At 49.4% G+C, this 26,260-nt stretch overlaps 2 protein-coding genes across 5 annotated transcripts in view; one reads left to right on the forward strand and one right to left on the reverse strand.

Moving 5' to 3' along the window:
• The first annotated feature begins 736 nt into the window (after positions 1-736).
• The window catches only part of Prkar1b (protein kinase cAMP-dependent type I regulatory subunit beta), a 116,017-nt gene continuing 90,493 nt past the window's right edge, over positions 737-26,260 (forward strand). The window contains exons 1-4 of one of the 4 annotated variants that reach the window (XM_028856026.2): positions 737-931; positions 3,066-3,264; positions 22,738-22,908; positions 25,003-25,094. In XM_028856026.2, coding sequence (XP_028711859.1) covers positions 3,088-3,264; positions 22,738-22,908; positions 25,003-25,094 — 440 coding nt within the window. In that variant the 5' untranslated portion in view covers positions 737-931; positions 3,066-3,087. Of the gene's footprint in view, positions 932-1,116; positions 1,233-1,846; positions 2,092-3,065; positions 3,265-17,644; positions 17,724-22,737; positions 22,909-25,002; positions 25,095-26,260 lie in introns of those variants that run through there. The other 3 variants (XM_028856025.2, XM_037198457.1, XM_037198458.1) reach the window with 3 other exon arrangements.
• LOC119086539 (translation machinery-associated protein 7-like) lies at positions 5,704-6,325 on the reverse strand. The gene has a single exon (XM_037198459.1). The coding sequence runs from the start codon at positions 6,284-6,286 to the stop codon at positions 6,095-6,097; it is 192 nt and encodes a 63-aa protein (XP_037054354.1). The 5' UTR covers positions 6,287-6,325; the 3' UTR covers positions 5,704-6,094.

A 26,260-nucleotide genomic window follows, 5' to 3' on the forward strand; every position in this document is an offset into this window, starting at 1 on the left:
TCTTTATTTTATTACTTTTTTGTTTATTCTATCTTCTTGCTTTATTTTATTACTAGTTTAATTTTAGATTTCATTTTATTTAAGACAGAATCTCGTGTAGCCCCAGGCTGGCCTCAAACTTGCTATTGTAGGCAAAGATGGCCTTGAGTGGATCAATCCTCCTGTCTCAACATCCCAAGTGCTGGGATGGCAGGTGTGTGCCACCATGCCCTGTTTGTGCAGAGCTGGTGATGGGAACCTGAGCTTCGTGCATGCTAGACAAGCACACTACCAACTTTTAGAGCCCCATTTCAGGCCAGCAAGTCCTTATTGCGCCAGTTCGCCTTCACGTTTGAAGGAAGAGCTGTGACCACAGCCAGCCCTGCCTCCTGAGAGCACAAGCCAGGTGGAGGGCATGTGTGTCAGGAAAGGGTGGCCTGGTGAATGTGGCCAGAGGTAGCAGGCAGCTGAAGGATTGGAAATGTAGACAGGTGAGTCGGGGAACAAATGTGGAGAGCAGATGAGTTTAGGTAGGGGCAGATGAATGGAAGAACAGATGTGGAAAATAGGCATGTGTAGACAGGTGGGGAGGGGATAAGTGAATGGAAGAATAGATGTGGGGAGCAGGTGAGTGTGGACAAGTGAGTCAGGGGATGGGTGGTGGACAGGGGAGTATAGGCAGGCCAGTGAAGACTGGAGATGTCTTCTTCAACCTGTGAGCCCCATCCTTCCTCCTGTGCTTAGATCGCTTAGAAGATGGACTCTCTGTCGCCGCAGGAGCAGATGGCGCAGGACAGGATGCGTGGAGGCTAATTTTTGCTACAGGCCTTGGCTTTAGAGTGGGCAGGCACTGAATGCGACTTCCCCCTGAACTGAATGTGACAGTTCAGACAGAGCGGGGTGGTGTGCCCTGAACAGAGCATCTGGGCCCCAGAGGAGCTGCGCCAGCCAGGTCAGGAGGAGAGGTTTGGGGGTGGCAGAAGGTCTTGGCGGCAGTGCGGGGCCTCTGCGACGGGCCTCCCGTGTGTCGTCCCCATTCAGAGACAGCAGTGGGGCGGGCCCTGGGGAGGGCAGCGGTCGGTGGGCGACCCCGCGCGGGCGCGGTGCGCGGGGCCTGGCGGCCGGCGGCGCGCAGCGGGGGCGGGCGGAGGGCGGCGCCGCTGCAGTGCGGAGACCCGCTCGCCGTCCCCGCGTCCCCGCGTCCCTGCGTCCCCACGCAGCTGCCTCTGGCCTCAGGCACCGCGCATCTACAGGTACGCGGGCTGGGGTGGGGTCTGCCCAGGGACCTGGCCCTGCCCGGAGCTGGGTCTCGGCGGGAACTGGGGGACTCACGGGGACATGAGGGATTTGGGGAGCGGCAGGATGGGCCGCAGGGCCACCCGGGTGGGGGTGGGGGCTGCTGGTGTCCGAGGTGGAGCCAGGCCCTTGCGCAAGCGCCCAGGACAGGGTCAGGCGGGTGCTTTCACCGACAGAGTCTGGGGGCATCCTGCACCCACCACGATTTGGGGCGCCCAGCACCCATCACGAACTGGGGGCGTCTCCAATTGCTCATCCGGTGGGCCCAGGGCCCGGGGGCCGGGTCACGGGGTTGGGGGCGGGGAGAATTCCCATCCTGCAGAAGCTAGGTGTACCTCACTGGCATGGGGTCCTTTCAAACCCTGAGGCCTCTAGGCTGGGTGACTCCAATCCGTGTGGGGTAGGGCGGTGACCTGGACATTGTGACTCAACCCTGCGCAGGGCACACACTGACGCGTTCTAGAGCCTTCGAGCCTCTGTCACTGTCTTCCTAGCCCCCCCAGCTCTGTTCCATTGTTTTCCTTGCCCCCTTTCCTCATGAAACTAGCCACTCCAATCCTTTGACAGCACCTCCCCCCCCTCCCGCCCCACCTACCTCCGCTGAGGCCTTAGATCGTGACAACATCTATCTATATTGGTGCCCTTAAAAAGGGGGAGGGGGTGGATGAAAATGAAGCCATCCGTCAGCATGGTTCCCATGGTGGGGGCGACAAACTACCGACAACGTATTCCTCCTCAAATGTCTAAGAAATGGAGAGCGGACCGTATACAAATTGTACTTGATCTTTTTCCATCCCTGCAAGAATTTGTTAACAGGTAAGGAAGGAAGGGATGAACCCACTCATCAGAGAAAGACCTTTGACACACACAACTTCTGGTGTTATATACCCTTCACTGGGGTTAATCATTAGCAATACACTTTACACGCTGGGCAGGCCCTCTACCACTGATGTACAACCCTCTGGGTTTTTTTAAAAAATTAAATTGTGTGTGTGTATATGTGTGTGTATGTGTGCGTGCATGCGTATGCATATTCACATGCATGCGCAGATGCATATTATGCATGTGTGTGTATAGAAGGCCCATGGTTGGTGTTGGGTGCCTTCCTTGACCCCTCTTCACCTTATGTATTGAGGCAGGGTTCCTCCGTGAACTCAGAGCTCACTAATTCAGCCAGGCTAGGTAGTCAGCTTACTCCTGGGATCTCTTGTGCTCACCTCCCACATGCTGGGATTGTAGGCCACCAAGCCCACCTGGCATTTATGTGGGTGCTGGAGATCTGACCTCTTGCCCTCATGCATGGGCCACAAGTGTTTTACTCAATGAGCCACCCTCTCAGTGCCCCCCCCCCCCTTAAAGATATAGTTCTATGTAGACCCACTTAAAGTTCTATGTAGACCAGACTGGCCTCCAATTTGCTATGTAGCCAAGGCTAGCTTTAAAGTTCTTATCTTCATGCCTCTACATCCTGGGTCCTGCCTGTTGGGGTTACAGACAGACATCACCACAGAGGGTTTATTTGCTGCTGGGGATGAAACCTGCATGCTAGGCAAATACCCACCAACTAAGTCACATTCCCCAGCCTGTTTCCTTTGAGACAGGTTCTCACTAAGTTGTATAGGCTGGTCCTGGTCAGGCAAGCCTTGAACACACGCTCCTCCCACCCTAGTTTTCTGAGTAGTTGGGATGATAGGCCTGCACCACCAGGCCCAGCCCACGTGTACTTGATAAAGCACAGCAGCAGAACAGTCTGGCTTCCCCAGAAGCTGATTTTACTTTTTCCTTGACAGGACTGTAAAAGAAATTCTGACCATGGCCTCCCCATCATACTTCCATTCGGAGGACGAGGACTCCCTGAAGGGATGTGAGATGTACGTGCAGAAGCATGGCATCCAGCAGGTGCTCAAAGAATGCATCGTGCACCTCTGTGTTGCCAAGCCGGACCGGCCACTGCGGTTCCTTCGGGAGTATTTCGAGAAGATGGAGAAGGTCAGTGTCCTCAGTACCCTTGGTAGGTTCCCCGGGCAAAGCTGCTTCAGGTTCTCCCTTGGAATTCCAAGAGAGCGATGTCCCCCTGTCTCAGGATTTGTCAAGACCATGGGAAACAGCAGGGCAGGGGATGAGGCTCCATGGTAGAAAGCTTGCTTAGAATCACTCAGTTAGGGGATAGGGACATGAGTCAGTGGTAGAGCACTGCCTAGAATCCCCCAGTGAGGGGCTGGGTGTGGCTCAGTGGTAGAGCACCTGTCTAGAATCCCCCAGTGAGGGGCTGGGGTGTGGCTCAGTGGTGGAGCCCTGCCTAGAATCCCCCAGTGAGGGGCTGGGGTGTGGCTCAGTGGTAAAGCACCTGCCTAGAATCCCCCAGTGAGGGCTGGGTGTGGCTCAGTGGTAGAGCACCTGCCTAGAATCCCCCAGTGAGGGGCTGGGGTGTGGCTCAGTGGTAGAGCTCCTGCCTAGAATCCCCCAGTGAGGGGCTGGGGTGTGGCTCAGTGGTAGAGCACTTGCCCCCCATTCATGAGGCCCTGGGCTCCATCCCCAGTAATACAGTTGACCTGAGACTGGCCTTTCTTTGTTAGGCCTTGGGTTCATCTTTGAGCCCCAGAATCCCTCCTTCTATTTCTTTGAGGTTCACAATCTCAAGAACTCTCGTGGATGACGGTTCAGGAGTTATGAATCTGAGCCTAGTTAGTGGCCGTGGGGTTCACTGGCAGTTTTCAGGCTAGGCAGATGGGGATGAGGTCTGGTTATTTGTGCATGCCTTGAGAAGCTCTCACATTGTAGTCCAAATTGTGTGTGTATATATGTGTGTATATATATATTTTGCCTGGCTGAGGTATAACCATTTTGAGGCCTGGTGATCAACCAGCCTAGCCTGATCTTCAAGCCCCTAGATCCCAGCGAGGGAATGAAGAGTTGGCTCAACAGTTAAGAGCACCAGTTGCTCTTCCATAAGACCCGGGTTGGATTTCCAGCACCCACATGATGGTTTATAGCCATCTGTAACTCCACTCCCCTGATATCCAGTGCCCTTTTGGCCTCACAGGCACCAGGCACACACATTTCACCTGTGTGCATACATGAACACACACAGGCATACACATAGCCACACACTATATAAAAATAAATTAAAGACAAGTAGCTTTGATCATGCAGGTGATGTGGGTGTGTGTAATGTTGATCTGCATGCCTGCATCCAGGTCCATGATGATCTGCATGCCTGATTGGCAGTATGGATGGAGGAATACACCTCCAGACATGCTTGATGGGAGAAGCATATTTCTCTCCCTTCTTCCCTCTTCCTCCCTCCCTCTCTCCTCCTTTCCTCCCCTCCTTTCCTCCCTCCTTCCCTGCCTCCCTCTCTCTCTCCACCTCTCTTTCTCTGTGGTAGGTAATACTAGGTATCTCAGGCTGGCCTCAAACTTACAATCCTGCCTCAGTAGAGTGCAAGGGTTATAAGCACACATTACCTCACCTCTCTAGCCCTACTGTTCTGAGGACAGAGGCCCTCATGACTGGCTCCTCTGTGAATGGTACCCCTCAATGGTTCCCCAACTCCTCTTCTGGGTTCTTCCTCAGGCTGGGGTGGCTGGCCAGCAGGAGTCTTGGCATGAGTCCATTGCTGTATCCTGTTTTCCTCCCAGGCAGTGGCTCCATCTTTCCTTACTGTATCTCTCCACCCAGAGTATTGCTGAGGTCATTTAACCATCCCTTGTCCCAGTGTCTTGGAGACCAGATGAGAATGTGAGGAGCCTTGTATAAGCTGAGGCTTGCTTTTGAGCGCTTGTGAGCTATGTGGTGTTAAACACTTCTCATGGGCGCCTCCTGTAATCGCCTAGTTCTGACCCAAAGCAACTACTGCTACTATTGATTATTATGTATTTTTAATTTTTTAGGTTTATTCATTTTATGCGTATGAGTATTTTGCTTGTGTGCCTGTCTGTGTACCATGGGCATACATGGTGCCCATGGAGGTTAGGAGAGGGCATCAGTTATGAACAGTTGTAAGTCTCTAGATGTAGGTGCTGGGAATGAAACTCAGGTCCTGTGCAAGAATAAGCACTCTCAACTGCTGAACTATCTCAAGTCCATGTTGTGCATTTCTTGGAAACAGGGTCTTTCTATGTAGCTGAGGTTGGTCTCAAGTTTATGATCCTCCTGCTGTAGATCTTGAGTGCTGGGACTACAGACATGTACTACCGTGCCTGGCTCCAAAGAATGAACCTTGTTCTTCTGTTTAAGACAGTCCATCCATCATGAATGGAGGGGGACTCAGGGGCAGAGCCCAGTGGTTCCCTGGTATATAGCTGTGAAAAGCCTCGGCTCTACTCCCATTTCTGAAAACAAACTAGTCAATAGCACTTGGTAAATGAACATAACCTACCAAAAATGTTTTTTTTTTTTCTTTTTTAAGATTTCTTTCTTTTTTTTTTTGCCTTTTAATGAGTTGGTTTAATTAATTCAAAGTGATACAGAATTCAGAGTACAACAGAGATGAAACAGCTCTGGTAGGATTTCGGACTGAGTTTACTTTAAATTCACAGCTGAGGTAGGAATTGCTGAACACTAGAGACAATGAGCCATTGTATTATTATTATTATTATTTTTACAAAAGTTTATTACAATGTACAACAGGCTCCAGGGTAACACTTCATTCTAACTGTAGGTGGTAAAGATGTTATAGTAGGGAATCCAGATGTTTAGCAGGCTCCAGGGTAACACTTCATTCTAGCTGTAGGTGGTAAAGATGTTATGGCAGGGAATCCAGATGTTTAAATAGGAATGGAAGAGGCTCACCATCATCTCAGATATGAGGAACAGCTTACTTTTTGCCAGATTTCTTAATTCCACCTGTGGCCAGGGGTCCCTTGCCCGCGGCCTTGGCTTTTAGCTCCTCGAGTTTCTTCTGCTCCTCCTGTTTCTGCTTGAAAGCCTTATCTTCCTCGGCCATCTCCTTGGCCTGCTTCTTGGGCTGTTTCAGGGGCTTCTTTTTGCCACCTTCGTGGCCCAACATGGCGCCTACAGACAGCCCCTTCACCAGACTAAAGATTTATTTTTTTGCTATTGTTAACTATGTATGTGTCTGCATGTGTATGCCACATAAGTGAAGGTGGCCTTGGAGGCCAGAAGAGGGCACTGAATCTCCCAGGATTGGAGTTTCAGGTGTTGTGAGCCACCCAACCTGGGAGTTGGGAACAGAACTGTGGTCCTCTGTAAGAGCAGTAAGTGCTCTTAACCACGGAGCCAACTCCTCAAACACTTTAAAATATATTTTAAATTATTTAATTAATTTGTATTTGTGTGTGTGTGTAGTATGTGTGTGTGTGATGTGTTCATGTGCACCTATGCATACAGGTACCTATGATGTGTGCACCTGTGTGTGGAGGTCAGAGGTCCATGTTGGGTGTCTTTCTTAGTGTTTCTCTGATTTATTGCTTTGTGACAGCATTTCTCACTCGACCCGGAGTTTACCCATTCAGCTAGGCTCTTTGGCTCTTGAGCTCCAGAGGTTTGCCTGTCTCTGCCTCCTTAGTGCCGGGGTTACAGATGTGCTGGGGATCTCAGGTTCTCATGCTTAAGCTATAAGCTTTTACTGACTGGGCCATCTTCCCAGCACCCCCAAAAACATTTAAAAATAATTCATGAACCTGGCTTGGCACATGCCTGTCATCCTGGCACTCGGGAGGCTGAGGCAGGAGGACCAGAAAACTTAAGGTCAGTCTGGGCTACGAAGGGAGACTCTGTTATGAAAACATCATAAACTCAAACCAAAACAGAAAAACAAATAAAATCATCCATGCCTATAAAAGAAAAAAAATTAAGTTCAGAACTAGAGAGAAGATACAAAGCCCTCTAAAGTCTGCCACCTCCACCCCAGGTGTTATTTAATCTTATTGTTCATGTGTGTGTTTGTTATGGTGTATATGTGCTCACATGTACACATGTGCTCTCCAACAGATGTAGGGTGTCCTCCATCACTCTCTACTTTAGAGCCATGAATTCCACTCTCCCTGGAGCTAGCAAGCCCCAGAACTGGGGTTACAGGGGTGTCCATAGTCACACCCAGCTAGTTTGGTTTTTTTGTTTTTGAAGATCTGGTTTCTCTGTGTAGCCTTGGCTGTCCTGGTACTTGATTTGTAGACCAGGTTGGTCTTGAACTCAGAGATCCACCTGCCTCTGCCCTCTGAGTTCTGGGTTTAAAGTTGTGAACCTCCATATCCAGCAACACCCAGCTTTTTATGTGGGTGGTAGGGATTCAAACTCAGAATCCAGTGCTTTCAAAGCTAACGTCTTACCGATGGAGCCACGCCCACGCCCTCCCCACGCCCATTCTCTCTTGTGCTATTTAAAAACAGTCTTTAGATGTGTGTGGCCATGTGGCAGTGGCAGTTTTATATTTTGTGTGTTTTTCTACTTGTCATCTGTTCTGTGGGGACATCCCTTCCAATAATTGCTCAGTCTGTGATTGCTCAGTATTCTGTGTGTGTGAGTGTGAGTGTGTGTGTGTGTGTGTGTGTGTGTGTGTGTGTGTGCCTATGCAGATGTGGAGGGGAAGCTAATCATATCACATCCAAGAGCAGAGAGAAAGTGAATGCATGCACGTTTAATGCTCAGCTAGCTTTCTTTACTCTTTTTGGGTTTTTATGGGGCTACAGGTTCTCACTATATAGTCCTGGCTGGCCTGGAACTCCACTGTAGACCAGACTGAACTTGCAGACATCTCTTTCCTCTGCCTGCTAAGTACTAGGATTCAAGGCTTGTGCCATCAGGCCGCCTGGCTTCTCTACTGATCTAAATCAGCAGTTCCCAACCCATGGGGACCCGTTAGGGAAGAGCTGAAGGACTCTTTCACAGGGGTCACCTAAGACAATGGGAAAACAGGTATTTACATTACTAATTCATAACAGTAGCGAAACTACAGTTATGAAGAAGCAATGAAAATAATTCTATGGTTGGGGGTCACCACAGCATGAGGAACTGTATTAAAGGGCCATGGCATTAGGAAGGTTGAGAACCACTGACCTAAACTGAGAGAATGGTACCACCCACAGTGGGTGTGTCTTTCCCTGCCTAAATTGGGGAAATCAAGACAGTTCTTCACTGACACACCCACAGCCCAACCTGATCAGGACAATTCCTCATTGAGACTTTTCCCCCCAGGTGATTCTAAGCTATGTCAAGTCAGTAGTTAAAACCAAGCAGCTGTGTAGGTTATGGGCTATCACTTGGGTTTACCAGGCACCAAGTGCCTTTACCCAGTGAGCCATCTTGCTGGCCTCAAATTTCATTCACTATAAAAAAAAATAATTTTCACTTGTTTATTTTTATTTATGTGTATTGTGTATGTTTGTGGGTGTGTATGCATATGGGTGTGGGTGTCTATGGGGGCCAGAGGAGGGTGTCAAATGCCCTGGTGCTATAAAGTTAAAGGCAGTTGTGAGCCACCTGATGTGGGTGTTGGGAACTAAATTCCAGTCCTCCTGAAGAGCAGTGAGGGAGGCCATCTGAGCATCTCTCCACACGCCTCCCCATATTTAATTCTTGATATGGATAATTAGTGCCTTTTTGTTGTTATTAATCAGCTTGTCTAGAAGATGATCAGTTCTAATGAGTTTTTTTCCTTTTAAAGTTTATTTTATGTGTACAAGTGTTTTGCCTGCCTATATGTCTGTGTACCACATGCGTGCCAAGTGCTCTTGGAGGCCAGAAGAGGGCATTGGATCCCCTGGAGCTGGAGTTACAGACGGTTGTGAGCTGCCATGTGGCTGCTGGGAACTGGATGGACACAAGGGCAGCCAGTCACTGCTCTGGCTCCTTGAGTGGTCTTTTCTAGGAAGTGCATGCTAGTTTCATCCCATCTCCACATCCCTTTTTTCTATTTAATATTGTTGCTCTTATTTTTATGATTTCCTTCTTTCTGTTGTATTGGGCTGTATCCTTTTCAAGGCTTCTTAAGGTGAAATGTCAAAATAGCACTTTAGTTCTTTTTGAAAGGAAACACATTTTCCTGTTTTGGAAATATTCTACACATTTTGGTGCTGGGGGTTTCTTCTGCCTTGTTTTACTCAGCTCAAGATGCTTTTCCATCTCTCTGGAGACTTAATCTTTGTTTCATCCATTAGGCATTTTTCTTTGTTCAATTTTTGCAATATCTGGTTATTTTCCAGAAATCTTTGTTATTCAGGCCTGGCTTCATTATGGTCCAAGAGCATTGAATGACTCCACACCTTTTCAATTCAATTCATAATGATTTCTGGCTGGTCATAGTGTTGCTTTGGTAACTCCTCCCCATCACTCCTCCCCATGCACTCGGGTGGAGCACTCTGCAGCTCTGAGAGCTCAGGGTTATGGAGTTTTGTGTTCTTTTCTTTTCTTTTTCTATCTTTATTTTATCTGCATTGGTATTTTTCCTGCTTGTATATCTGCATAAGGATCTCAGTCCCCTGGAACTGGAGTTACATATAGTTGTGAGCTGCCACGTGGGTGCTGGGAATTGAACCCAGATCCTCTGAAAGAGCAGTCAGTATTCTTAACCACTGAGCCATCTCTCCAGCCCTGTTGTTTTCTTTTTTAATTAGTTTTTTGAGACTGTGTCTCACTACGCAGTCCTGGCTGTCCTGGAAAGCATTATGTAGCCCAGACTCATCTTAAATTCGCAGAGGTCCACTTGCTTCTCTGTCTTGCCAGTGCTGGGATTAAAGGTGTGCAACTACCACACCTGGATTTACAATTTTATTATATTTTAAAATTTATTTTGTATGTGTGGGCTTGAGTGCCATGCATGATGTATTTGTGGAAGTCAGTGGACAATTTGCAGGATTTGGTTCTCTGCTTAAACTGTGTGGGTTGCAGGGATCGAACCTGGGTCATTAGGCTTGGCAGCAAGTGCCTTTACTGGCTGACCCATCTCTCTAGCTCCATTTTGCATTCTTGCTAGTTTTTGGATTCTCTGTCTATAACACGGGCCAATTTATTCAGACAGTGTCTCTTGTAGCCATTGCTGTTCTCAAATGTACAGTGTGGCTGAGGATAGATAACCTTGAACTCCTGATCCTCCTGCCTCTACCTCCTGAGTGCTGAAATGGTGGCCTCCACCATCACCTGTGTTATGTGGTGCTGGAGACCAAACCCAGGACTCAATGTATGCTCAACTTCTACCAACTGAGTTACATCATTATTTCTAGTGTTTACTAGAACACATGATCCTCCTGCCTCAGCCTCTCAGGTGCTAGGATTACAGGTGTGGACACTACTGCCCCTGGCTTGGCTTTAGGTTTTTAAGTCTAATAAAATAAAGTCTACTATAGAGCTGATGTGCTGATATTATCTACAAATTAAATATAAATCCTGTTCATTACTGTATAGGCATACATGTACACATATATATGCATTACCACATTTCTAGACCATAAGCATCTAATATAATTGATATGATTGGTTTAAGCCTCCCATTATTTTTCTTTGTCATCTCTGGTTTTATGACTTTGTTCCTGTTTTCTTGTCTTTTTCCACCTTTACATGGGTTCAAGGATCACACTCAGGTTTCCAGGCTTGTGCAGTAAACACTTCACTGGCTGAGCCCTTATTAGCCCCTATTTTATTTTCTTTTAATTTTATTGTGTGTGTGTGTGTGTGTGTGTGTGTGTGCGCGCGCGCGCGTGCGCGCGCGCGCACATGCATGTGGCAGTCAGAGGTCAACCTCAGGTATCCTTCCTCACCTTAGTTTTTGAGACAGAGTCTCTTCACTGAGACCTATATTTCCAGATTTGGCTAAGGCGGTTGGCCAGTGAGTCCTGGGCTTCTCCTGTCCTCCACTTCCTAGCACTGGGATTATAAGCATGTGCCTTCACATCTGGCTTGTTCTGTGTATACTGGGGACAGAACTCAGTCACGCCCCCAGCCCCTCACTGGGGGATTCTAGGCAGGTGCTCCACAGTGTAGCTACATCCTCAGTCAGACCTAATTTTTACTATTAGCAGTCTTACAGATTTTGCACAAGCTAGTTCACGTGCCCAGGTATTACCACTTCAAAGACTCGTCCCTTAGCACATAAACTCCACATCAACACCCTGTTTCTAAGTTAAATCCCATATGGAAGGGAGACACTGATGAACTCCTAAGTCTAACCGAGTGAGAAGTCAGGATAGATGAGCACAACAGCAGAGTATGGACGTGCCAGACCATTGTGGTACGGATATGTAATCCTTGTGTCTGAGAAGCTGAGGCAGGAAAATTGTTTCAAGTTTGAGGCTAGCCTGGGTTACATAGAAAGATCCTACCTCCCCCAAAGCAGGATAAACAAAGGAGAAACACTGAAACCATAAGCTGAGGCCCCTGGGTTCCATCCCTAACACACACACACACACACACACACACACACACACACACACACACACACTACAAATTGAAGGAATGGTGGCACTCTGAACAATCAAACCCAAGTCTCTCAGGAGATTAATCAAGTGGCAATGGTCTGTCAGGAGTGGCCAGGCAGGTGAGGCCTAAGAACTGCAAACTTCCCATGTGTCCCAGATGGGGAAGGGAGGTGGCCCCGTGTGACTCAGAACTGCTCAGCTGGACATTCCCTGCTCCTGGCACTTTTTTTCAAGGGTGAGAGTTGAACTCTGGGGTCAGTTTGGAAATCTCCTCCTCCCAGAAGTCCTCCTTGATTCCTTCCAAAGATGGGGGTAGGATCCTCTCCCCTTCCCACATCCCTGTCATATTTTCTGTGTGAGGATTGGTATACAGTAGTAGGTGCTTCATAAATGCTAGAAGGATTGTGTTTCTTTTCTATTCTTAGTGCTGAATGGTTAGGCACCCCCTCCCCCCCCACCCCCGTGCTTTTCCCTCTGGTGTCCTCAGTTTCCCTTGCAGCTTCCCGTGCTGTATCCCAGAGGCTCTTGGGATTCCTTCCAGGATCGGTGACTAACACACCCTGGTAGGATTTGAGGAGATCTAGGTCTTCAAATACTCAGCTCCTCCTTTAAACCTGGAGCTTCATGCGGAGGGATGGCCTTGGGCTTATATGGCGAACTCCTCTGGGATGTCGCCCACAAGGGGCTCCCCATGCTGTCCCTGCCCTAGGTGGATGCTCCGTGAAGTCGGGATGCCTCCCCTCAGGAAGGGCCTCTCCCTGAGCCTCCTGAATCTTGTCCTCCAAGCCAGGGGAAGTGGACAGCTGGAGTTGGTGGGACTGGGGGATTCTGAATGTCCCCCAGGGGTGTGCTGGCTTCTTTCAGGAGGGTGAAACCTCTGTGAGTCCATTCCCACCAATGTGTTTGCTTTGTCTGTGGTTTTGTCCCGGGTATGTAGGAAAACCGTGGTCAGTTGTGTCCGAGAACACAATTTGGAGCCCAGGAAGTTGACTGGTCCCTGGGGGGCAGGATGGGGACAGCCTCCCCCCTTCACTACATTCCTGGGTACATTCTGAAGGAACTTTCTGGAAACTCGTTCCCACACTTGTTAGGAAAATTCCTTTGGCTGGGAAAGCCTGTCCTAACCCTTGACCTTGACTGTCCTGCTCTAGTGTAAAAACAGGAGACAGGAAGGGGGGATCTGAAAAGCCAGAGGCGATCCTCCTGAATCCCTAAGTGGGGGTGCGGGACTTCGGGGGAGTATGCTGGCACTGGCCGGAGACAAAGCAGGAGGCAAGACTGGGAGAGATTGCCTGGCACTCGGCCTCTCCCTGCTTCCTCCCGATGACTCCAGAAACCCATGGCTTTGATGTTTTGGAACACCCGTATCCTGCTCAGCTTGGCCCCTGTCTGTTGGGATAGAAAAACATTCTTTGCCAGGACCAGGTGATGTCACCTAGAGAGTGAGGCCCCGGTAATGTAAGAGAAGTGGCCTGTCTTTGTGATGGGGTGTGTGCTTGTATCTAGGGCCCCCAATGGAGGACCTAGGGGAGCAGAGCCACGCTCTGTCCTGTATCAGGACACTGATATGCAGAGGCTGATCTGTGAATATCTACATGTTTCCATTTGGCCATGGATCTGGCAACAGTGATTTGTCTCATCACAATCCTACCATCTAAGGACTTGTGAACCCAGAATTTATCTCTGCCTCCATCACATAAACCATTATGACTCAGCCATCGCCGCCCATGTCTTGACTTGGGGTGACACTTTTTTAAAATTCTCACCGATCTTGGAAGGGCTTTCAGGAGTCCCTCATGGGGCGGGTGGGGGGCACTGTGACCCCTGCGTCTTTATTCCTGGTCTTCCTCATTACAGGGTCGCTGGGTGGCTGAGTGGTAGGTTGTGTTGTGAAGGCTTATGTGATGCAGGATGTTGCCTTTCCATCCATCCATCCATCCATTCATTCATTCATTCATTCACTCATTCACTGTCTGACCCTGCGTTTCTAAGACAGAGTGGGACTTATCCTCAATAAGATAAAGCACATATCCTCAATAAGGTAAAGCACATATGCTGGTATAAATGAGTTGGCTGGGGTTCTGTTCTACCTAGAAGATAGGAATTGTGGGTAGGTGACTAGCCATCCTGGGCCCTCGAGTACCTAAAGCCTGGAGGCCGGATGGGCAGAGCAGAAGCTCAGAGCCCTACACTGAGAGCAGGGATGGTTCTAGGTGTTCATGCTTGGTGGTTCTCTGCTCTGGGCTTTAGCGCCTCCATGTCGCAGCTTTTGTATCCCCTGAACTCCCACCGGTTGCTGCCACAGGGGGGCAGTAGCACGGGAGGGCAGTGTCCGTGGTCTCTCTGCTTCTGAACTGGCCTTGGATGTGAGTGTTAGAGTTCTCGGGTCCTGGACGTCAGAACCCTCGGCCTTTGAGTCTCAGCAGTTCCTTGGCGCTCTCCCTGTGACCGGAGCCTGTGGTTTCTGATTCCTGCCCGGCCTCTGAGCTTTTCAGACATCCCTTCCTACCCTTGCCCCTGGGACGGCTTGGATCATCACTCCCACTCTGGAGCTGCTCTCGTTTCTTTGTGCTACCAGCAGCTCAGCCTGTCCTACCAAGGACCGGGGTAGAAAGCGTGTACCAGGCTAGGGAGGTAACTCCACGGCAGAGCACATACCTAGCAAGCCTGAGGCCTGGGTTTAGTCCCCACTACAGTTACCACCAAAACCAAAACAGCTAAGACAAGACTTCCCAGGGAGGCAAGACTGCTTGAGCACAATGATGGGTCTCACACAGCCTGCTTATGTAGACAGACAGACGGAAGTCAGAGGGCAATTTGCAGGAATTGGTTCTCTCCTTCAAAGGTGTAGGTTCCAGGGACTGAACTCCGGTTGTCAGGCTTGGTGGCAAGCACCTTTTTGCACTAAGCCACCTTGCTGAGAACTGTTTTTTTAAGACCATTTAATAGTACCCTACTCCTAACCAAAATCCCATGGAGACTCAGGTCATTTTGTCTGTCTCAAAGCTGTGAATCATTTGAATAAGAATGCTTATGGGGGGTGGGGATAGAGGAGCAGAGAGGGGATCTGTGAGTTCGAGATGGACAATGAGTTAGAAAAAAAAAAAAAAAAAAAAAAAAAAAAAAAAAAAAAAAGAATGCTTATGAAGTGGGTAGAGGAATGAGGGGAACCATATAAAATCTTCTTGCTGGAGGTGTCTGGGAGTTGGGCCTTTAGACATTTGTAGGAGTTACCAACCACGTGGCTTGGAACCCCACATAAGGGGAAGATTCATGTCCCTCTCTACTTCTTCCCTTGCTCAGAGTCATTGGCTCCAGGGCAGGTTTGTCCCTTCAGGGACAATTCTGTAGGATCCTTGGGGTCTTGTCCAGACAGGACCTTCTTTTGTCTCTGCCCCAGGTCACTCCAACATCTGGGTCTCACTGTTCTCACAAAGTCGAGGTGTCCAAAGGCCAAATAACATGTTGGTGTCAGTGTGGAGGGACCGTGGCTTCACAGTGTTACTGACATAAAGCAGTGTAGTTACCATGGAGAAGAGGCCAGCAGTTTCTCAAAAAGTGGAACACTGGTTGGGGCTGGCAAGATCATTCAGAAGGTAAATGATTGCAGCCAAGCCTAATGACCTGAGCTCAGTCCCCAGGATGGAAGGAGAGAACCAACTCCCACAAGTTGACTTCTGACCTCCACATACACACACTGCAGCATGCACACTCACCTCCCCACAATAAATGTAATTTAAAAAATAAATGTAATTAAAAATTAGTAAGTTAATTTAAAAAAGGAACCTTCCTTATTGCATGCGTGACTCAGCAGCTCTGCATCTGAGTGAACACCCTCAGCTCTGAAGACAGGCAGGTATCCAGGCACATCTATGCGTGAATGCTCACAGGAGCCTTACTCACAGGAGCCGAGACGCGCCAGGAGACAGAGGACTTGACAAATGGGTACACTCACACAGTGGAATACTTGTCAGCTACGAAAGAAAGCACTGATAATGGAATGTGACTCAGACACGAAAAGGAACAAGATGGATGGACTCTGGAAACAGGAAGCTTAGTGAAAGGAGCCAGATACATTTCCGGAAAACGGAAATCTGCCGTTGCAGGCAGGGACAGAGCACAGCTCCACACTCCGGTCCATAGCAGCTGGAGGATTTCTTCTTATCTTTTAGAGACCTGGATTCTGATAAAATCAGATCTGTGGCCTCACAGCAGAAAAGAATTTCAAGATGGACCAGTATGAAGCAGAGCTGAGGTTTAATAACAAACATTTACATTTGTTGGGGCTGGAAAATTACTCAGTGGGTAAGAGCCCAGCTGTTCTTCCAGAGGACCCTGGTTCCATTCCCAGCACCCACATAGCAGCTCACAAATGTGTAGCAGGAATCTTAGAGAGTCTTATTAATAAAATCAAACCCAGAGGCCAGTTATTGGGGTAAATGCTGGATGGTCAGAGAGACAGAACAAGCCACAGCTAACCTCACCTGGCCAACTTCTCAGCTGATCTTGTTTCCTCCGACTGGGAAGCTTCTGTGTCCTCATCCCAATGGCTCTCAGCTGAACTGCTGTTGCTCCAAAGCCTGAAAGCTTAACCAGCCAAATGCTTAACCAGCCAAATGCTTCTAGTTTCTGGTCCTCACACCTTATATATCTTTCTGTTTTCTATCACCGTTCCCTGGGATTAAAGGCTAGCTTTCTGAGATTAAAGGCATGAGTCACCATGCTTGGCTGTATCCTTGAACACATGGATTTCTGCCTCTGGAATGCTAGGATTAAAGGCGTGTGCTACCACTGCCTATCCTCATGTTTAATATTGTGGCTGTCCTGTTCTCTGACCCAAGATAAGTTTATTTAGGGTACACAATATTTTGGGGAACACAATACCACCACACAAATGATCTGTAATTCTAGTTCCAAGGGGTCTGATGCCCTCTTCTGACCTCTTCAGGCACTAGGCATACATGGTGCACAGATGTATGTGCAGACAAAACACCCATACACATAAAATAATTATAAAAATTTTTAATTACATTTATTTTATTGGGCGGTGTGTTCACTTACAAGGGGAACTCAGAGGACAACTTGGAGTTGTTTCTTTCCTTCCATCTTGTGTGTCCTGGGGATCACACTCTGGTTATTGGGTAGCTGATTCTAAGAGACTTTTTAAGTCTCTTAGATTTTAAGTGCAGGAGTTAAGAGAGACAAGAGGGGAGGGGCAAAATTACGACACACCCAGAGAGTGAGTGTAGGCTTCTCAAACAAGGATCACCCTTGTTTACATGATCTTGGTGGGGTTTGATCCTGTCACCCTCAAGGGTTGCTGAGGAACCTAAATGAGGTCACAGGGTAAGTCCCCAGGGACCTGACAGGAGGAGCTCATGGGATGCTGGAGGGCGGAGCATCTGCACCATAAAGGAAGTGATCAGCCCTGTGTATGAGATTCCCCACTACATCTGGGAGGGCAGCCAAAACAACCATAAAACCAAAACAACAACAACAACAACAACAAAACAGTAATAGGGCTGGAGAGATAGCTCACTTGATAGAAGCGCTTGTAAATGTAAGGACCTGGGTTCAGTGGACCCTTACAGTCCAGCACTGGGGAGGCTGGGACAGCGGGGTTTGCTGGGCAGCCTGCCTAGCCTGTTTGATGAATTCCTGGCTAGGGAGAGACACTGTCTCAAACAAAACAGAAAAACAGTGAACAGCACCAGAGAGCAACAGCTCAGGTTGTCTTCTGACCTACCTACCTACCTACACACACACACACACACACACACACACACACACACAACACACTCCCCTTAGCAATGACCTCTCTGAGCGTACAAGATGTTTCCAGGATTAATTGTTGATCTGTTCTGGTGGGGGAGAGATATATAACAGAATGGCAGTCAGCTCAGAGATGCTGAGGTTGGTTGTCAAGGCAACAGGACAGTGTGATGTTGTTTGGCCTGAGGTTCTAGAGCACCAGGCTCTGTGTGAGATGAGGGAGCCAGTGCCGGTGGAGCACACACTGCACCCCCTTGCAGCTCAACTCCCAGATTTGAGCCGGACACAGGCTTGCCACACTTGGTGAGTGACAGGTCCACAGAGAATGAGCACAGACTACGTGTGTTTCACTGTGTGGCGAAGGCACGGGATGAGACCTTGTAGAAATGAGTCATCCAGTAATGCTGGGGGCTGCACTCATACTCCAGGCTCATGAGTCAGCCTCCTGTCAGTGTGCTGGGAGGTCCAGCCTTCATCCTGTGGGCATGGGTGGGAGCTTCCCTCACGGCTGCTCTCAGGTACCCCTCTGTCAGAGTGGGGTGGAGGTAGGAGGGTTGGAATGTCCTGTAATCTAGGTGTTCCCTACAAGAATATAACTTGTTCTTAGAGACCCTGTCCATACCTGTATATATTTTCGTTTGTTTGCTTTTCATTTTTGATTTTGAGACAGTATCTCATTACATAGCCCCCGCTGTTCTGGAACACATTATGTAGAACAGGCTTTCTGGAGGGCCAGGATTATAGGTGTGTGCCACCATTTTCTGTTTATGAGGCGCTAGGGATCAAACCCAGGGCCTCATGCACACTAAGCAAACTCTCTACCAACAGACGTACATTCCTCACCCTGTCTTTGGTTTCTTGAGATAGGGTCTTGCTGTGTAGCTCAGGTTGGCCTCAAACTCATGGTCTTTCTGCTGGGATGGTCTCAGTGCTGGGATGACAGGCAGGCGTGTTCTACCAGGCCTGACTCTAGCCGGGGTTTCTCGGTATCTTCACCTTCCACACACGCTCGTGTTTGTGTGTGTGTGTGTGGAGAGGAAGATCTTGGGGCCATCCAGAACTGGGCTCTCAGGAGCATGGAAAGGGCTGCCCATTAGATGTTGTGTTGCTGGATAGCCTTGGACATAAACCTCTACCACACTGGGTAAACCATCCTTCCTCATGAAGCCTGGCTTTGTTGTGTGTAGTGGTGGAGGCATCATTTATGGGATACATTATTTATTTCGATGTTGTTTATGTCAACACACGGGCAAGCAGAATTCCATTTTGCTCCTTCAAATTACACGGTGGCATCTTGGGTACTGTCCTGGTGTGCATGACTAAGGGGGTGGGGCGGGTGGAGGAGTGGGTCTCCTTTGATTCTGGTAGATCTGGGCTCTGGGTGTTTGATGAGTCATACTTTTGTATTATCTTGAACATCTCCATAATGAAAACTAGGCCAGGGGAAGCAATGAGAGCCTGTGGAGGTGGCCTGCTGCAGGGCCAGCCTAGGCTCTGGTTTTTGGTCCTACAGTCCTCATCTGGAGTCTGGGCTTCGCTGTTCCAGGGGGTTCTGCAGGGCCCACCACTTCTTTCCTGAAGCTAGGGAAGCCCATGCCTGTCCTGGATCCCCCTCCCTCCGGCTGCCTGTCCTTTTTCCAGGAATCTTCTGAAACTTCTTGATGGCGGGCGTCTTTCCCAGTCTCCTTGGTGGTGTCGATTTATAAATGCACATATTTAATGTACTATCGTTAGCGTGGAGTGTCTGGAGAGAGGGGTGGTGCCTCACCCACCTGCTGTCTTCTTGCGGGAAATTCTGTAAAAGATATTTTTAAACCTCTTTGTAGAACCGCATTCAGAGTTCTTTGTGGTTTCCTGGCTGGGTGTTCAGGATTGAGTGAGATTCAGCCAGTCACTGTGATGAAGTGCCGTGGCGGGGCATGGGTCCCTTCTCCTGGCCAGGCTGCTAGGTGGAGATGTGGACCCTTCGGTTAGAGCAGCAGGTAGACAGCCTGTTGCACCCACCGCTGTGAGGAGTGGACCCCAGCTGGCACACGTCAGAAAGATGAGGTTGGGGTTGTAGCCAGTGTTGGCAGGGCTTTGCCGACACCTGGCATCCCTCGTGCAGCCGTGCCTGCTCAGGTCTGTTTGAGAAGGTCTCCTATGCTCCGATTCCCACAAAGGTCAGCTGGAATTTTCCACGTGAGGGCTCTGTTTTTGCTTTTTAGACAGGATCACATGTATCTCGAAAGCCGGCTCTGAATTTGCTGTGTAACCGAGGCTGTCCTTGATCTCCCAATCCTCCTTCCGCTACCTTCTGAGAACTGGGATTACAGGAATACTGCTTTATGTGATGCTGGGGATAGCACCCAGGGCCTTCGGAAGGCAAGCATTCCTTTTTCTCACAGGCCTCGGGGCAGCCTAGGTTGCTACAAACCTCATAGCCAGCAGGAAGCTAAGGTACCTTGAGTTCTCACGCCAGCCTCTTTCCTTCTGTCTATGTGATGTTTGAGAAGATTTTTTTTTTTTAAAGTCATGGCAGGAGATTCAGGATCACAGGAAGGGACCCAGCCTTGACTTTGCCTGACACTGTAGTCATTTTCCAGGATCCTACATACTGTGTGTCTGAAGCTGGGCATCTTGGAGCTGTGGTCTCAGCCTTGGACTGGATGGGTTCTGTCTGGGGCTATTAGAAGGCACTGGTGAGAAGGTAGCCAGTCCATCTAAGTTCCACGCCCACCAATGATGCTCTGGGGGGAATCCGGGAGTCTCCAACCTGGTAGAAGATTCCATCATATTGATGGTACAGGAAGGAATCTGGGTCGGGGAAGTCCCAAGAGCTGAGAGAAGTCATGAGGGTTGTGGGGAAGAGGATGAGAAGGAACCCCAGCTATTCCTGAGGCTGAGACTGGAGGATTATGGGTTCAAGACCAACATGGGTAACTTAGTGAGACCCTGTTTCAAAATAAAAGCGAGCACAGGGCTAGAGACATGGCTCAGTGGTTGATCACCTCTAGAATCCCCCAGTGAAAGGCTGGAGCATGGCTCAGTGGTGGAGAGCTTACTTAGCATGTGTCAAATCCTGGGTTCCACGGCTAGCATTGCAAAAATGATCAAACAAAGCAAAACAACAGCAACAACAAAAGACAGCTCAGGAACTCTTCATTTCTAGAAATTTCCATTTAGTATTTCCAGACTGCAGTTGATAGAGGTTGGGAGGTGACACCGTGGGTTGTGGGATGACTGACCACAGCCCTCTCCATGAAGACTGAAAGACATCCTACCATCTTGTTCTACCAGGAAGACTCCTGACTGAGCTGGAGGTGAATGGTGGGCGGCATTCAAGGTGCTAGGAGCTCCTCACAGAGAGAGAGCTGTGAGGAGTCAGGAAGGTGAGGGGAGGGGGCATGGGTGGGTGGAATGGGTGGCCAGCTTCCTCTGGCCTTTACTTCTCCCTGAAGAATTGAGGCTCAGTTGAGCATCTCCCACAACTGGGACCCTCTCTGGAGGTTCAGGGGAGGTGACCACTATTGAGATTAGTGTGAAGTTGGCATACACGAAGGACAGACTACAGCCCGAGCAGGAACTGGCTTTCTGGACATCATGAGCTACCTGGGGGTAGGGGAGAGGATGCAGCTCTCTTAACACCTGCTCTGTGCTCTTCTTAAGCAAGTGCCGTGTCTCAAAGACAGCCTTAGGGCTGTGGAGGCCAGGCCTCTTGAGGATGGGAATCACAGGGTTGTGCTCCCCACAGAGGTCTGGGGAGGGTCCTTCTTGCCACTCTGGCTCTGGTGGTCCACAGCACAATTTGTAGGTGTGCTACTCTAGTCTCTCCCTCCATCTTCTTGTGGCCTCTCCCTGGGACTCGATATCTTTTTACTTGGGTTTTACAAACACATTCTCATCAGATTTGGGGATCTGTTCAGATCATCTATGATCTTGTTTTATCCCATTCTTAGATACATTTTTTTTTGTGGAGAAATGTATTTCCTGGTGAGGTTTGAGGTGGACATGAATTTGGAGAGGGAACACTATTTGTCTTGTGATAGTAGGTCACTGTAGTTTAAGTAACGGTGGAACACAGACCTCCAGATGGGAGGTGGGGCCATATGGAGTTCTAGGCATGCCAGGATTCTAGATCAGCAAGGGCAAAGGCCCTGGGGGCAGATCAACCACCAGAGGGAGCAGTGAATGGTCATATGGTGGGAGCAGAGTGAGGCACCACAGATAGGTCCTGTCCTGATTGATGACCAGGGTTCAGGGTGAATAGAGGCCCCCCCCCATAGGGTGTTAAATACTCAGGGGAGGCCTCAGAATATGAGAGCTTGGCATCAAGCACCAGGATCAGGCTCATTAACAAATTTTCTCAATATAGGAATGAAGAGAAGAGGGTCTGAGGTGAGCATTATGGCTAGCAGAGTTGCTCATTTGGGAGCAAGGGAATGTGGAGATGCCCAGGGCCTGGCAGGAGAGGGGCCATGTTTGGAGGGATGGTGGAGAGAGGGCTAACCATGTAGTGGTTATAGGTCCTGAAGTGATGGTTTTCACACCATCAGCAGTAAAAGAGGGGACATCAATGGCATCTGGGGGAGGAAGGTCATCCAGGGATGATGATGATGATGAGGAGGAAGTAGAGGAGGAAGAGGAGGAGCTTGTGGAGTGAGCTGTGAGTCACTTGCTTCATCTTGAAGACTCTGGGGACCCTGTCTCCATGTACAGGACTTTCATGCTAGGCTTTGCTCTGACTGCTGCTCTCTGGTATGGTCTTTTCTTTCCTCACTGGGGGATTCTAGACAAGAACTCTGCCATGAGCTACACCCCAGCCCCTCACTGGGGAATTCTAGGCAGGTGCTCTACCACTGAGCCACACCCCAGCCCCTCACTGGGGGATTCTAGGCAGGTGCTCTACCACTGAGCCACACTCCAGCCCCTCACTGGGGGATTCTAGGCAGGTGCTCTACCACTGAGCCACACCCCAGCCCCTCACTGGGGGATTCTAGGCAGGTGCTCTACCACTGAGCCACACCCCAGCCCCTCACTGGGGGATTCTAGGCAGGTGCTCTACCACTGAGCCACCCCACCCCCGGGCGAGGCTCTACCACTGAGCCACCCCAGCCCTCACTGGGGGATTCTAGGCAGGGGCACTACCATTGAACTACATCCCCAGATCCCTTCTGACTTTTTGAGACAAGGATCTCACTTTCAGTTCAGGCTAGACTTGAATTTTCTGATCCTCCTGCCTCAGCCTCCTGAGTATAGGTGGGATGACAGTTCTTAGCCCCCACACTCGGATGACAGCCAATTTTTTTTTTTTCACCTTCCCTTTCTTCCCTCACAGGAGGAAAACAGGCAGATCTTGGCTCGGCAGAAGTCAAACTCACAGTATGATTCCTACGATGATGAGCTCTCCCCAACACCTCCAAACCCTGTGGTAAAGGCACGCCGCCGGCGGGGTGGTGTGAGCGCCGAGGTTTACACTGAAGAAGACGCCGTCTCCTACGTGAGGAAGGTAAAGAACCCTGCCAAATTTCCACACACAGCCAGGCTACCTCTGTCAGCCCGGAGGATCTACATTTCCAGTCTGCCTGGAGCATGGGGCCCGATGGGATGGGAGTCTTGGTTCTGTGTGGGACTGCTGTCGCCATGGCCAACTATGAACCAACTAGTGTTTGATGTAGCTTTTGTGGGGTGGGGGTGGGGCGTCAGCAGCTCCCTATAGTTTTAGGACTTTAACAGTCTTGGGGAGAAGAGGGGTTCTCCGGGACGAGACAGGCTGTAGTTCTGTCCTGCTGCATGTCTTCTTGTCTCTCTTCAGGGCACTATGAGGCCTGGACTCTGTCTACCCTTATACCTCACCAACCCAAACATCCCCCACAGGCCTGGTCTGCAAATCCCTCCACCAGGGTGCTTCAGGGGTCCAAGACAGGCATTTGGCAGACACAGGTCAGCCTGTTGCACCATTTTAGTCATTTTTAGGTGCATAGCTGGGTGGTGGTGGCCATTCATCATCCTTATCAGCATACATAATGCTTCTTCTTGACTTGAAAAACAGAAGCACTGCAGACTCTAAACACCCAATCCACTCTGTTTTCATCCCAGGATTTAATACTGTATGAGTAGATGATGAAAACTAATGTTGGCATCATGGTAAAATCCATCAGGAAGCTGCCAGGTATAGTGATGCATGCCTGTGATCCAGGCCAGCCTGAGCTTCATAGCAAGATCAAAACAAAGGAACTCCTCAGAGCGCGTCCCCTCTGTGATCCTCTTCCCCGCTCCTAGAGCTACAGTTGACTATGTGCAGAGCTTCACATAGTCCCATCGTCAGGGCCTATATGCAGAGAGTGGCATGTGGCACACAGTTCCAGGGCCAGCAAAAGCAGAGGACTGTGAGACATGTCACAGATCAGAGGAGACCAAGGTGGTGGAATACTGAATGTCCCTGGCAAGGCCCTGGGACAGGAGATCATCTAAGAAAGCGAAAGGAATCAGGCTAAAACATGGAGGCAACTTATTCATCATGAATCTAGTAGGACTCCCAAAGCTCAATGGGTGAGGGTCATGGCACAGTATAGTGTTTGCCTAGAGTGCTACAGTGAGGGACTGCTGGGGAGGGTGTGGCTCAGTGGTGGAGCCCCTGCCTAGAATCCCTAGGGGTCTGAGTGGTAGAGAACCTGCCTAGATGCTCTACCACTGAGCCACACCCCAGCCCCTCACTGGGGATTCTAGGCAGGTGCTCTACCACTGAGCCACACCCCAGCCCCTCACTGGGGATTCTAGGCAGGTGCTCTACCACTGAGCCACACCCCAGCCCCTCACTGGGGGATTCTAGGCAGGTGCTCTACCACTGAGCCACACCCAGCCCTCACTGGGGATTCTAGGCAGGGGCTCTACCACTGAGTCACACCCCAGCCCCTCACTGGGGGATTCTAGGCAGGTGCTCTACCACTGAGCCACACCCCAGCCCCTCACTGGGGGATTCTAGGAAAGCACTATATCATCACACTCCCACCCTTTTAATATTTAAACAGCTGCTTATATCTTTCTACAAATTCAGTGAGATTAAAAAGTTAGCAAAAGGTACTGTCTTCTGGCACCTTCTAGGGTGGCTCTGAAGTTCTAAAGAGCCACAGGCCCCAATCAATTCCAAACTCTAAAGATTAGAGACAGTGCCCAAGCCTCTTACTGGGCTACTCCAGTTTTCTTGCTTTTTATTTATATAAAAGTTTTCTAAAGGTGGGCTGGCAAGATGGCTCAGCAGGTGAACATGCTTGCTCCCAAACCTAGTGACTTGAATTTGATGCTTAGACTCCACATGGTGGAAAGAGAGAACTGCCTCTGGCAGGTTGGTCTCTGACCTCCATATGAACACTATGGCAGACAAACCCTACCCAGTATATAAATAAATATAATTAAAAATTTTTAAAGAAAAATATATGTGACACTCCCTAGTGTTCTTTTAGCATGGCCTGATACTAGTCTCATGAGGATGGCAGGATCACGGCTCCAGGGTGGAATGTTTCCTTAGTTTCTAGCAGAAGCTTGGAATGCTAGCTCTCTCCCCAGGGCTAGCTAACAGGTCTGCTCCATGGCTTCTCCACAGGTCATTCCCAAGGACTATAAGACCATGACTGCACTGGCTAAGGCCATTTCCAAGAATGTGCTCTTCTCACACCTGGATGACAACGAGAGGAGGTAGGCATGCCTAGGTTTACACAGCACCCCTCCTGGCTGAACCCTGCTGGGAGTTATGGGGATGCTGGCTTTGGGAGAAGCAGGCTTTTGTTTCCTGTGGGCTCACAAGGAAGTGGGGGCAACTTCTGCAGTGCAGTGCTATGTGCCCATCTGGACCAGTACAAGAGCTGTGTCCCTGGTCCTGGGGGAGGGTGAGCCGTCTCTTGATTATGGGGTCGGGATTCACAGCTTCCACATGCTTAAGCTTGTAGTAAGACACTGGAATGCTGTCTTTTGCTCTGATCATGTGGCTGAATGTTCCAGCATCTTCCCTGTGTCAGTGCCGGCCCTATCTTCTCTAAAACAATAAGAAGAGCAGAGTGGGATGGAAGTTGTTATTTCATGGAGAGAAACCTGGGAGCCAGGAAGGGGTCCAGTGTTGTGTTTGGGAAGTTCATTGTATAAATGATTAGAAAAACCAGAAAGTTTTATCCGGTGTGGTGGCGTATGCCTGTAATCTCAACACTCAGGAGGCTGAGGCAGGAGGATTGCTGTGAGTTCAAGGCCATCCTTGATCCCAACCTGTGATCCCAACCCTTGGAGGGTGGAGGCAGGAGGATCAGGAGTTCATAGCTAGTCTGAAGCCAGTCTAGATGACATGAGACCCACTTCAAAAAATAGGTATTTTTTTTGTCTACATCAACCAATGTAGGAGGCCAGTATGACTCCTCTGTTAGCATTTGAATGTGAAATGCGCCCTACAAACTTGTGTCCCAACTTTATTTATTTATTTATCTGTTGTTTGTTTATTTAGTGTGTGTGTGTGTGTGTGTGTGTGTGTGTGTGTGTGTGTGTGTGTGTGTAAGAGTACAGCTTTCAGGAACTGGTTCTCTCCTTCCACTGTGTGAGTCCTGGGGATGGAACTCAGGCCACCAAGCTTGACAGCAAGCTCCTCTACTGCTGAGCCATCTTGCCAGCTCTCATGTGCTTGGGCTCTTGACCCTCAGCTGGTGTTGGTATTGTAGAAGTTTGTAGAAGCTAGGAGACCCGAGGCCTGGTTGTCAGAGGTGGGTCTTTGAGCGTTATAGCTTCACCTCACTTTTGGTGCATGTTCTCTGCGTTCTGCTCTGCCGAATTGTGAGCATGTTTACTGTGAGCTCCCTCCACGGTGCACAGAGCCCCCCAGG

This window comes from Peromyscus leucopus, chromosome 23 (genome assembly GCF_004664715.2).
Source record: "Peromyscus leucopus breed LL Stock chromosome 23, UCI_PerLeu_2.1, whole genome shotgun sequence".
NCBI classification, from domain to species: domain Eukaryota; kingdom Metazoa; phylum Chordata; class Mammalia; order Rodentia; family Cricetidae; genus Peromyscus; species Peromyscus leucopus.

Bases quoted from the DNA above. Each gene is read 5' to 3' on its own strand.
- LOC119086539 (XM_037198459.1), bottom strand. From the start codon at position 6,286: ATGTTGGGCCACGAAGGTGGCAAAAAGAAGCCCCTGAAACAGCCCAAG.